A 12902-nucleotide genomic window follows, 5' to 3' on the forward strand; every position below is an offset into this window, starting at 1 on the left:
CTTTCATCTTCCGCAAAGCTTTTACTTCCTCTTCTCTGTTTACCAAATCATTTTCCCTAACCCTCTCACTTTGCACACCACCTCGACCAAAACACCCTATATCTGCCACTCTACCATCAAACACATTCAACAAACCTTCAAAATACTCACTCCATCTCCTTCTCACATCACCATTACTTGTAATCACCTCCCCATTAGCCCCCTTCATTGAAGTTCTCATTTGCTCCCTTGTCTTACGCACTTTGTTTACCTCCTTCCAAAACATCTTTTTATTCTCCCTAAAATTTAATGATACTCTCTCACCCCAACTCTCATTTGCCCTCTATCAATATGTAATCTAATAATGCCCACTGACCATCTCTCCTACTCATACATATACAGCAACTGTTTATATCTCTTTTTAATCCAGGTATTCCCAATCGCCAGTCTTTTTTCATCACACAACTCTACATACCTCTTGTGTGTCGGCAAAGGCAGCTACATGAGACAGGAGTAGGTGGGGCTGGAAACTCTTTCATTTTATATCACTTTCCAAAAGAAGGAACAGGGGAAAGAGCCGAATAAGAATCTTTCCTCAGTCATTTGTTCTGGATGCTACTTCCCTCAAGAAGGAAAGTGAACAAGTATGAAAGAAAGATATTGTGTACATACCAGTGTAAGTTAATAAATATGAAAGAAAGATACTGCTATATATCTGTGTAAGTTATGTCAAAAACTAAATTACTATTCACATGGCACATCAAATATAAAAATATAAATAATTAAATATTCTCACAACCTAAGAAATCCCAGTCAAAACAGACCACACTGTATAAATATAGTAAAACGTAAAGTGAGTATCATTTTGGTATGGTTTCAGAAGCAAATGAAGTGGATCACTTTATACAACCACACCCAGAGGAACATGGAAAACATTTACAGCATGCGAGTTGTGCAACATTTGTAAAGCCTGAATCTCACCTGTCCCATGTGTTTAAGGAAAAGCTAATATTCTTTTTCATCAATTTATAATGTTCATGGGGTGGGCAGAAGAGCATTTAAAAGTATAGGACTAAGATTACTTTGACTGCTACAAAATGAAAAACAGAGCAGCCCTTCACACATGAAGGGTGAACTATTAGTATCTTCATTGATCAGCAAGGTCCAATGAAAGGAAAGAATCTACACCAACACTTATTTCTCATATGTTCCATAAGGGAATGAATACCTGGTTACTGGTCACTAATCATGTTTTATACCCCAACATAGATAAGATGAGTGGGTTTTCAGAGACATGTGCATATGCGCAGGCATCACATAAATTCTTAGGTACTTACTGGTACAGAATCAAACACTACAATACGCAACTCAAAAAGTAAACATGTTTTCTCTGACTTTCACACTGAGAAATCATAAAACACCTGCAAAACCAAAGCAACAAACCAAATCATATTTGAATCATAAGACATCAGACATATGTGTGGTACTTATAATTCCAAGTTTTTATGATTCTTAGGCACTTACTGGTACAGAATCAAACACTACAATACACTACTCAAACACTAAACATGTTTTCTCTGACTTTCACACTGAGAAATCATAAAACACCTGCAAAACCAAAGCAACAAACCAAATCATATTTGAATCATAAGACATCAGACATATGTGTGGTACTTTTAATTCCAAGTTTTTATGATTCTTGTAAGGTCAGTTCATTTATCATTATTTAGCAGTGATGAGGATACTAGATGACTTCACAAAATCTGCTTTTGCACCATTAAAAGCTTTATACAAATGTCCCGGTCACTAAATGTGTAAAGTATAGCTTTAAAAAGAAAACATTAAAATTAAAATCAGTTTCATTTGACACTTCTAGAAGCAATCAAATAAAATCTACAATACTGTACTGTGATCACACTTCACACATTAAATATTATTTCTTTATGAATACAAACCTGGTCACTAACACAAGTGTTAGATGATGATGTCGGTACACTTGCCTTCAGTCTCAAACTTCTCCTTAAAGGACATGACAGCCTCTGGGATGAAACTGATGAGCATTCTCCAACAACTGTTCCGTCCATGGAATGACCTAAGCTAGAGAGGTGTTTCTTGGGGGTTTCCACAAACTGGTCAGTTTTTTCTTCATCCTTTTGAGGTTCAACTTCATTCTTCAATGATTTAACATTTTCAATTTTGAGAGGGACTTTTTCATTGATAATCATCTCCTCCAAAGCAAAATTAGCATCAAAACTTTTTTCCAATGACTTTCTCTTTAGTGGAGAAAGCTTTAAGGCAGGCTTTTCATGGATACTTGATTCTTCTGAGATACCTGCATCAACACTGGGAAATATCATACTTGTATTCTCTGAGGAATCGATGTCAATTATCATATCACTGTTAATGGTTTGACTTGCATTAACAGGAGAACTATTTAATCCTTCTTTATGTTTCCTGCCTCTAGTGCTTCGAAACGACTGTGCAGTAGCTCTATCAATAATTTCTGTGTTTTCCAAATCTTCCATCTTACAGGACTGCTCTATCATATCTACTTTGGTGACCAGCCTTTCCTGAGCTGTTTTCTCTACTAGAGACTTACTCCTACTGGATAAAAGAATTTTTCTTGGAGGGTCTGCAAGAAGAAAATCATTATCTGTATCGCAGGCTTTGTTCCAGGCAGGATATTTTGATTTCAGCAGATCAACTTTTGGTAAGACAACATTATCAACTTCATTCACTGCTGTCTTTGTGAGTTTTCTTGTTAACATACCTTTGTCAGGTGTGCCAATTGTGCATGAGGCTTTAGTTTTCACTTTATCTTGCATACCTAAGGAAACAGCACTCTTAACTTTGGGAGTTAGAGATGATTTGGACACATTTTCAACTTTGTATCTCAGAAGGGTAGTTTCATCCTGCTCCTCTGGTATCATCTTCTGGGGAGACCTGATACCTCCACTCTTCTTCCTCATACTATGACTTGGTATGGAGATGGGAGAAGGCTTCTGTTTTGGGGAAGTTTCCAAACACTCAGGTAATGGGACACTTTCTGCCTCATTTACATCATTATCAACTCCTGGAGATACTAATTCACATTCTTCATCACTTACTTCTGGACTGATAAGAACCTCCTTGGCTAAGACTGCCTCTGAAACACAATGAACTTTTAAAGGTGGTATTGGTGTATGGACATCATCCTTTTTAACATCTACACTAACTTCCCTCTTCCCACTCCTTCCACGAGGGCGATGGCATGAAGGAGTCCGCAGTGACTTTTGAGAGACAAATGTTTCAACTTTTTCATTCATAATACTCCTATGTTCTTCACTGTCACTTGCATCACTTGCAGAAAAACTACAGCATGGAGCTTCATTTTCCTCCATACCTGATGTGGATAGAACCTCCAACTCTTCTCCCTCTTTTTCATCTAAATATTCCTCGACCCTGTCATAATTCTGATCTGTTTCAATTTCTATTATGTCCTTTTGTTCTTTCACTTTATTCCCTGCATTTTCTGTATTTTCCTTACTTTCTAAAATATGATCACTGCTTTTCACAATGTCAATGGATAATTCATTTTTTTCTTCCTCATCCACTTTTTGCAAATAATCACACTCAGACTTCTGATTCTCCCTATTACATACTTTCCTACTATTCTTCCTACCAAGTTTTTGTTGTTCTTCCTCTACTCCCTGCAGTGCATCAGATGATAAAATATTAACAACCAAGGTACTTCCTTTATCTAGGTACTCATTGTCGTTCCCAGACTTTCCACTGACCCACACATCCAGAGAACATGCATCTCTACTTTCATTATCATGTAAATTACCAGATGACAGATTCTCAAAGCTGGAATTCTTATCACCACCAAAAGAAAAAGTATTACAGCTGTCACCACATCCTCTGTTAATACTTAGCACATTTTCTACTTCATGGTTGCATGTTTCATATTCCTTGACCAGGAATGCACTGCCAAGTGAGCTATGAGATAAGCTACTGCTAGTAGTAGTCTTTCCATTTTCAGTATTCAAATGTAAGTTATGATTTAATACAGTTTCTGAGTCTGACATAGTGCATCTAACACTTCTTGTTAACATTACAGTTTCCATGTTTTTGGCAGATTTCCTAACAAGTGCTTTCCCAGACAATGAGTTTGATACACCAAATGCATCATCAAATTGTCTCTTCTGCTGATCAGCAATCTTCTCAAAAATTCGCATTGATCTTCTCCTTGCAGGAGGGAGTGAAAGTGATTTTTCAGGTACATTTTGTGACTGAAGTCTGAATACAGAATCTGAAGATCTTTCTGCTCCAACATTTTCCATCAAGGCTCCAGAGGCTGACCCTGAAGTTTTAGGCGAGTTGGAAGACACAGTATGGAATCTATTAACAAAGTCTTCAGTTAATGAGGATGCTCTGGAGGCATCCATGTTAACACTTGCATTTGGTATCTTCTGGCTATCAGTTGAAAAATCTGATTCACAATGACTAGCAAATCCACTACTAGTCCCCAATTTACTGCAGGAAGACAACTTTTTCAAGTCCTCTCTTTCACCAACAGCATAAACAGACAAAGAAGACTGAGAGCTCTGTAGAGTGCCTGAGGCTCCTGATACCACATTCGCAACTGCCACGCAAGAACTCTGGTTCCTTTTCTTTGATGGTCCTACATGAGAAGGCCCAGTCATATCTGAGGATTTTCTAGTTCTTCGAGTCCTTTGTTCTGGGGATGCATCAGAATCTGAAGCCTCTGGCAGGACTGTATGATTAAAACTCCTACGTAGAGAACGAGTTCTCCTTCGAGTCCTGGGTGCAGGATCTTCAGAAGCATCACTACTTGCCTCATAAGCTTCATCTGCACCTTCAGTTGATTTCCCCTCAGACTCTTCTGTTACAGACTCCAGCTCTGCGTTCATGGTTCCAACAACAGTTGGTTTCTTTTCTACCTCCTCTGTTACAGGCTCCAGCTCTGTGTTCATGGTTCCAACAACACTTTTACTATGTCCTACAACCTTGTTAATGGAATCAGTTATGTGCTTTGAAAAACCTGGAAGATCTTTTGCCTCAGATTTCTTGAATGATGCAGTTGCAGTTACCTTTGATTTATAAATTTCAGGGGTGTCCACTTCTATACTTAATGATTTCCCTACTGGTGGATCCACATCAGCAACAGAAGGACTACTTTCACAATTATTCACACCAGCTCCAGAATCAGTGTGTGTATGCCTCTCACAACCTGAAAACTCTTGGTGATTATCAAGCTTGCCATGAGATAATGTAGTTTCATTCTTCCCAATGAAACTGGCTTCCATAACAGTTTCATTTCCATCTACAGACACAATACTGTCACCTTCTTCCTTGATCACTTCATCCTTAACTTCAATCTTAGCAGCCAATAGATTAATGTTTTCTATTTCACTTTTACTACAGTTTTTATCATTTAACAAATGTTTTTTATTTAATTCTAAATCACATGATGGTTTAACTTGACTGTCTGTTTCTGATTTTAAAGAGAAACATAAATCACCATTTTCCTGCATTTGAGAACTGGTGTTAGGTAAAAATCTGAAATCCTCCTTTTTACCATCACTTTGATGACTAACTGCATCATGACTGAAGCTTCTTTCACATGATGCAGTAGATGCTATTTGGAGATCAATATCATTGTTTCTCAAATTAACATTTAGTTCATTCCCTGACTCCCCTTGTGTTTCATGTGTACTCCCTCTTCTTAAAAGTACATTATTGTCTACTTCACTGTGATTAAACATTTCATTAAATACTTTCATATCTTGGTCTTCACTTTTGGAGTACTCCTTAGTGTAGTTAATAATATTCTTGCTTATTTCAGATTCTTTAACCTTAATTTCTTTAGGTTTTATGTTAACAACCTTCTCAAAAACTTGTATCTCTTGGTCTTCATTTTTGGGTTTTTCACAAATACATTCTTTGCTTCCTACTGATTCTTCATTAATGATCACATCAGTTTCCTGTTCTTTATCAACCTTAATTTCTTTAGGTTTCATATTAGCAACCTTCTCAACAACTTGTATTTCTTGGTCTTCATTTTTGGGTTTTTCACAAATACGTTCTTTGCTTCCTAATAATTCTTCTCTAATGATCACTTCTGTTTCCTGTTCTTTAGTTCCACAGAATTTTTCAGCATTAAGAACTTCTATTTTTTCCCCTTGTCCTTTAAATGTTTCACTACAGTCAACAGGATTCTCTGGTACTTCAGTTTCTTGTCTTTCACTTCCATGAATTTTGTTTTGATCTTCACTGTCATCTGCTTCATCTTTGATGACTGCTGAACTAAGTAATCTCTCTCGTAATCCATGAATGCTTGTCAGTCTTCCAGTGTCTTTGACAATTGTCTGAAGAACCACTTCGATATCACTGTCACTATCTGACTCGGGATCATAGAACTTTTCCACTTTCTTGCTTTTCACATTTGCAGAGGGTTTGTATAGCTTATTAATCATCTGAGAAACCAAGTCCTCACAATCAACTGTCTCATTAGTAATGGTTTCTTTATCAGTGCTGTTTCCTATAAATTCATGATTTCCATCAGTAGGATCAATGCTCTTGGTCTTTTCCCCTTTTGTAATTTTTCTCTTTAATTCCCTTTCCTCCTCTTTCAATATATTTTCCACTTTGCTCTGCAATACAGCTTCCATGAGTTTGTTGTGGTAATTCTTAGTTTCTTCATCTGTGAACATCTTTGTTTTCTCATCACACGGAATAATATCATCATCAGACCCTGAGGCCTCATCAATCTCACAAGCATGATCCTCTAAAGTACTTATCTTATTACTATACAATTTAAAGTGTCTTGGATTTGCTTCTTCCACATGAACAATTTCTAGATCAGAGTCTGAATTTTCAGCACAAACAGCAGGTGGAATGGAATTTTTATTAGAGGTTCCCAGAGTCTCAGTTAGTTCTCTAGTTTCCTTTCCTACAATCACTATTTTCTCAGTAGGCTTCATTATCTCTTCATGCAAAATGGCAGTTTCAACCTCTTGATCTCTAGTTTCTGTCTCTCCATCACTGCTATCACTTGATTCAACGTCCAATTCATTATCATTGCTACCTGATTCAACTTCAATTAAACTATTACCATATGAATTCCTATCTAATCCTTCCCAAATGGTTGCAGATGTTCTTTCCAATTCATTCCCTTCACCTTCTATATCAAATGCTTTACTTTCATTACCATCATCAGCTTTCTTTGCCACTCTGCCCATAGCCTCACTCGGCTGCTTGACTTCCTGGTGCAAAACTGAGGTTTGATTAACCAAGTCTAATGTCACATCTTCATCTGATTCACCATCAGATTCCTCACCACTACTGTTCGATTCATCCCTGACCTCACTAAAATTACCATACGAGTCTCTACTCAGTTCTTCACGAGTAGCATCCGTTTTATTTATCAGTTTCTTTTTACTATTCCCTGTCTTTTTACATGCTTCATTGTCATCAGACCCCGAGGCCTCATCAATGTCACAAGCATGATCCTCCAAAGTACTTATCTTATTACTATACAATTCAAAGTGTCTTGGACTTGCTTTTTCCACATGAACAATTTCAAGATCAGAGTCTGAATTTTCAGCACAAACAGCAGGTGGAATGGAATTCTTATTACAGGTTCCCAGAGTCTCAGTTAGTTCTCTAGTTTCCTTTCCTACAATTGCTATTTTCTCAGTAGGCTTCATTATCTCTTCATGCAAAATGGCAGTTTCAACCTCTTGATCTCTAGTTTCTGTCTCTCCATCACTGCTTTCATCTGATTCAAAATCCAATGTTTCATCTGACTCAAAATCCAGTGTTTCATCCTCTTCATCTGTAGTTTCTGTCTCTCCATCACTGCTATCATCTGATTCACCATCCAGTGCTTCATCCTCTTGATCTGAAGTTTCTGTCTCTTCATCACTGCTACCATCTCCATCACTGCTATCACTTGATTCAACGTCCGATTCATTATCACTGCCACCTGATTCCACGACAATTCCTCTACCATTACCATCTGAATTCCTATCTAACCCTTCCCAGATGGTTTCTGATGTTGTTTCCAATTCATTCCCTTCACCTTCTATTCCAAATGCTTTACTTTCATTGCAATCATCAGCTTTCTTTGCCACTCTGCCCATAGCCTCACTCGGCTGCTTGACTTCCTGGTGCAAAACTGAGGTTTGATTAACCAAGCCTAATGTCACATCTTCATCTGATTCACTATCAGATTCCTCACCACTACTGTTTGATTCATCACTGACTCCACTAAAATTACCATATGAGTCCCTACTCAGTTTTTCACGAGTAGCATCAGTTTTATTTACCAGCTCCTTTTCACCATTCCCTGTCTTTTCACATGCTTCATTGTCATCAGACCCCGAGGCCTCATGATCCTCCAAAGTACTTATCTTATTGCTATACAATTCACAGTGTCTTGGATTTGCTTCTTCCATATGACTTATTTCTAGATCAGAGTCTGAATTTTCAGCACAAACAGCAGGTGGAATGGAATTCTTATCAGAGGTTCCCAGAGTCTCAGTTAGTTCTCTAGTTTCCTTTCCTACAATAATTTCAACATCTTCATTGTCAAATTTCTTCTTTTCATTATCATTGTACATGTTAACTAAATCTTTACCACCTATACTCAAGTTAAATGTGCTATTCTCTCTACTATTCAACTCACTAGGTAACTTGCTCTTACTGTTGTGTAAATCATCAGACATTTCATTATGACAATCAAGTGACTCATTGAAAAGTTTACTTTCCTCATTATACCTGTCACATACTTCAGTATTTACAATGGCCAATGAGACAACAGCACCATTTTTTCCTTTGGATGATACAGCATTTACTGTGCCTTCATCTACCTCCGTATTTTCAACTAGTTCCCCATCACCTTCACATCTTTCTTCACTATCTATCTTCAGGCTCTTGCTGTTCACTGGTTTGAGATCAGTGACTGTGAAAGGAGCATTCTTTCTTCTGATCATTTTGTGTATAGCACTTTTGTGCCTCATCAGGCTCAACCTCTGTTCCTTTTTCTTACTGTATTTACTCATCTTTGCTGCAACATGAGATGCGCTTGACTTCTTTCCTGCCTGGCTATTTGCACTTTTTCTCCTTGACTGTAAAACAATGCTACACATATTTCTGTATTGTGCTTGATCATGTTTTCTCTCTCTAAATCCAGAAAAATGAGACTTCTCAGGAATCTGCTTTCTTTTTTCCATTTGCTTCATTGCCACCATGTCTAGTGGTAAAGAATTCTCTGATACTATACAATCAAAAAATCTTGGAGCATTTGATTTTAATTCACCTCGGCCTGAGCTCCCCTGACTCTGTTTTTCCACACTCTCACTCGTTTCATTTTTGCTAAATATTCTGGCCTCTACATTCTTTGAATTCTTGCTCTTCCATATTCTATCTAATACCTTAAACTGGTCAGATTTCACTTCATTTTCATTTCCAATGACTTTGTATTTCTTGCTTGAATTTTCTTTCTTGATTTCTAAATTCTTTCTCTTTAAAGTCTTTATCTTTCCTGTATCCATCATTTTCTCTTTCTCCTCCTCTCTAATATCATGGGTCTTCATTTTCTTTGTTTTTCTATCAGGTTCATCAAGCAACATCTTTTTGTCCTGGGTCTTATCCAGTTCTTCTTTGCTGTTAATAGTGTATGAATTTAATCTATTACTCACTTTTGTTTGATCCTCCTCGTGGACCTCAGCACCAGGCTCATATGTGTTTTCATTTTTCATTCCTACCAATTTGTATGATCCCTCTTCTTGTTTAATATGACTACTCTTCAGAACTTTCTGCTTAGGTTTGAATTTGATGTTATCTCCTTTATCACAGACCTTCCCACACATATCCTTTCCATATTTCTTTTGAAGTACCTTTCCACATACATCTTGTTTAGTTCTGTAATTACATGCTTCATTAGCACTTTCAACCTTTTTCTCCTTTGATTTTCGAATATCATTCCCCTGAGAGGCTGGCATATCATCACCGTACAGTGTCTGAAATAAAAAGATACAAAGTAAAAACTGCCTTAATCAGTATGGTTTGCTTTAGATTCTAAAGGTTCCACTTAGCATGGATAGGGGTTGAAGTCTTCCCTGGATACAGGCATACAAAAGGACAGATAACAGGGGGGTATACTCAATGCTCCATGAAGAGGTTATCTGCAGACTAGTAACAGGATCAAGAGTTCACAAATCCTATTTGAGACATAAGCAGGAGAGTAAAACAGAGAGCACCTCCCCATTCATGTCTCTTTTTAACACAACAGCTTGGAGGAGACATACATGTGATGCATTACTAAGTATATATCTAATACAGACATGGAATTCTTCTCTGAAAGTAAAAAGGGGAATAATAATCTAATCAATTTCTGAAGCTGGATACTCTAGAAATAAGGCTCAAATCTGAAAAAAGAGGCTTTGAGTAGAAATAAATATTAATGTGGTTTATCCATCTTCAAAAGCATTGAAACAAGGCATGCAAAGCATCTGGGGTAAACCATGGAAAGTTTTGTGGGGCCTGGATGTGGAAGGGGAGCTGAGGTTTTGATGCATTGCACATGACAGCTTGAGACTGGGTGTGAACGAATGTGGCCTTTGCTGTCTTTTCCTAGAGCTACCTTGTGCCCATGTGGGAGGAGGGGGGTGCTATTTCATGTGTGATGGGGTGGCGACGGAAATGGATGAAGGCAGCAAGTATGAATATGTACATGTGTATGTATGTATATGTCTGTGCATGTTTGTATATTTATTATACTTTGTCGCTGTCTCCCGCATTAGCGAGGTAGCGCAATGAAACAGACGAAAGAATGGCCCAACCCACCCGCATACATATGTATATACATACACGTCCACACACGCACATATACATACCTATACATTTCAACATATACATATATATACATACACAGACATATACATATATACACATGTACATAATTCATTTTTGCTGCCTTTATTCATTCTCGTCGCCACCCCACCACAAATGAAATGACAACCCCCCATCCCCCGCATGCACACAAGGTAGCACTAGAAAAAGACAACAAAGGCCGCATTCATTCACACTCAGTCTCCAGCTGTCATGTATAATGCACCGAAACCACAGCTCCCTTTCCACATCCAGGCCCCACAGAACTTTCCATGGTTTATCCCAGATGCTTCACATGCCCTGGTTCAATCCATTGACAGCACGTCGACCCCGGTATACTACATCGTTCCAATTCTCTCTATTCCTTGCACGCCTTTCACCCTCCAGTATGTTCAGGCTCTGATCGCTCAAAATCTTTTTCACTCCATCTTTCCACCTCCAATTTGGTCTCCCACTTCTTGTTCCCTCCACCTCTGACACATATATCCTCTTTGTCAATCATTCCATGTGACCAAATCATTTCAAAACACCCTCTTCTGCTCTCTCAACCACACTTTTTATTACCGCACATCTCTCTAACCCTTTCATTACTTACTCAATCAAACCCCCTCACACTACATATTGTCCTCAAACATCTCATTTCCAGCACATCCACCCTCCTGCGCACAACTCTATCCATAGCCCACACCTTGCAACCATATAACATTGTTGGAACCACTATTCCTTCAAACATACCCATTTTTGCTTTCCGAGATAATGTTCTCGACTTCCACACATTTTTCAACACTCCCAGAACATTCGCCCCCTTCCCCACCCTGTGACACACTTTCACTTCCATGGTTCCATTCGCTGCAAAATTCACTCCCAGATATCTAAAACACTTTACTTCCTACAGCTTTTCTCCATTCAAATTTACATCCCAATTGACTTGACCCTCAACCCTACTGTACCTAATAACCTTGCTCTTATTTACATTTACTCTCAGCTTTCTTATTTCACACCCTACCAAATTCAGTCACCAGCTTCTGCAGTTTCTCACCCGAATCAGCCACCAGCGCTGTATCATCAGCAAACAACAAATGACTCACTTCCCAAGCTCTCTCATCCACAACAGACTGCATACTTGTCCCTCTTTCCAAAACTCTTGCATTCACCTCCCTAACAACCCCATCCATAAACAATTTAAACAACCATGGAGACATCACGCACCCCTGCCGCAAACCAACATTCACTGAGAACCAATCACTTTCCTCTTCCTACTCGTACGCATGCCTTACATCCTCGATAAAAACTTTTCACTGCTTCTAACAACTTGCCTCCCACACCATATATGCTTAATACCTTCCACAGAGCATCTCTATCAACTTCATCATATGCCCTCTCCAGATCCATAAATGCTACATACAAATCCATTTGCATTTCTAAGTATTTCTCACATACATTCTTCAAAGCAAACACCAGATCCACACATCCTCTACCATTTCTGAATCCACACTGCTCTTCCCCAAACTGATGCTCTGTACATGCCTTGACCTTCTCAATCAGTACTCTCCCATATAATTTCCCAGGAATACTCAACAAACATTTTTTCATACTATTCGCCATTTCCCGCATCAGCGAGGTAGCGTTAAGAACAGAGGACTGGGCCTCTGAGGAAACATCCTCATCCAGCCCCCTTCTCTGTTCCTTCCTTTGGAAAAAAAAAAAAGAGAGGGGAGGATTTCAAGCCCCCCGCTCCCTTCCCTTTTAGTCGCCTTCTACGACACGCAGGGAATACGTGGGAAGTATTCTTTCTCCCCTATCCCCAGGGAAAACTCAACAAACATATACCTCCGTAATTTGAACACTCACCTTTATCCCCTTTGCCTTTGTACAATGGCACTATGCATGCATTCCGCCAATCCTCAGGCATCTCACCAAGAGTCATACATACATTAATATCCTTACCAACAAGTCAACAACACAGTCACCCCCTTTTTTAATAAATTCCACTGCAATACCATCCAAACCCGCTGCTTTGCTAA

General features: G+C 38.6%; 1 protein-coding gene across 5 annotated transcripts in view; it reads right to left on the reverse strand.

Moving 5' to 3' along the window:
- The window catches only part of LOC139766193 (uncharacterized), a 197098-nt gene that overhangs the window by 63656 nt on the left and 120540 nt on the right, over positions 1–12902 (reverse strand). For 4 of the 5 annotated variants that reach the window (XM_071694466.1, XM_071694467.1, XM_071694468.1 and 1 more), the window contains one exon: positions 1935–10007. In XM_071694466.1, coding sequence (XP_071550567.1) covers positions 1935–10007 — 8073 coding nt within the window. The remainder of the gene's footprint in view (positions 1–1934; positions 10008–12902) is intronic. The other variant, XM_071694469.1, reaches the window with a different exon arrangement.

Source organism: Panulirus ornatus, chromosome 57, assembly GCF_036320965.1.
Source record: "Panulirus ornatus isolate Po-2019 chromosome 57, ASM3632096v1, whole genome shotgun sequence".
In the NCBI taxonomy this organism is placed as follows: Eukaryota; Metazoa; Arthropoda; class Malacostraca; order Decapoda; family Palinuridae; genus Panulirus; species Panulirus ornatus.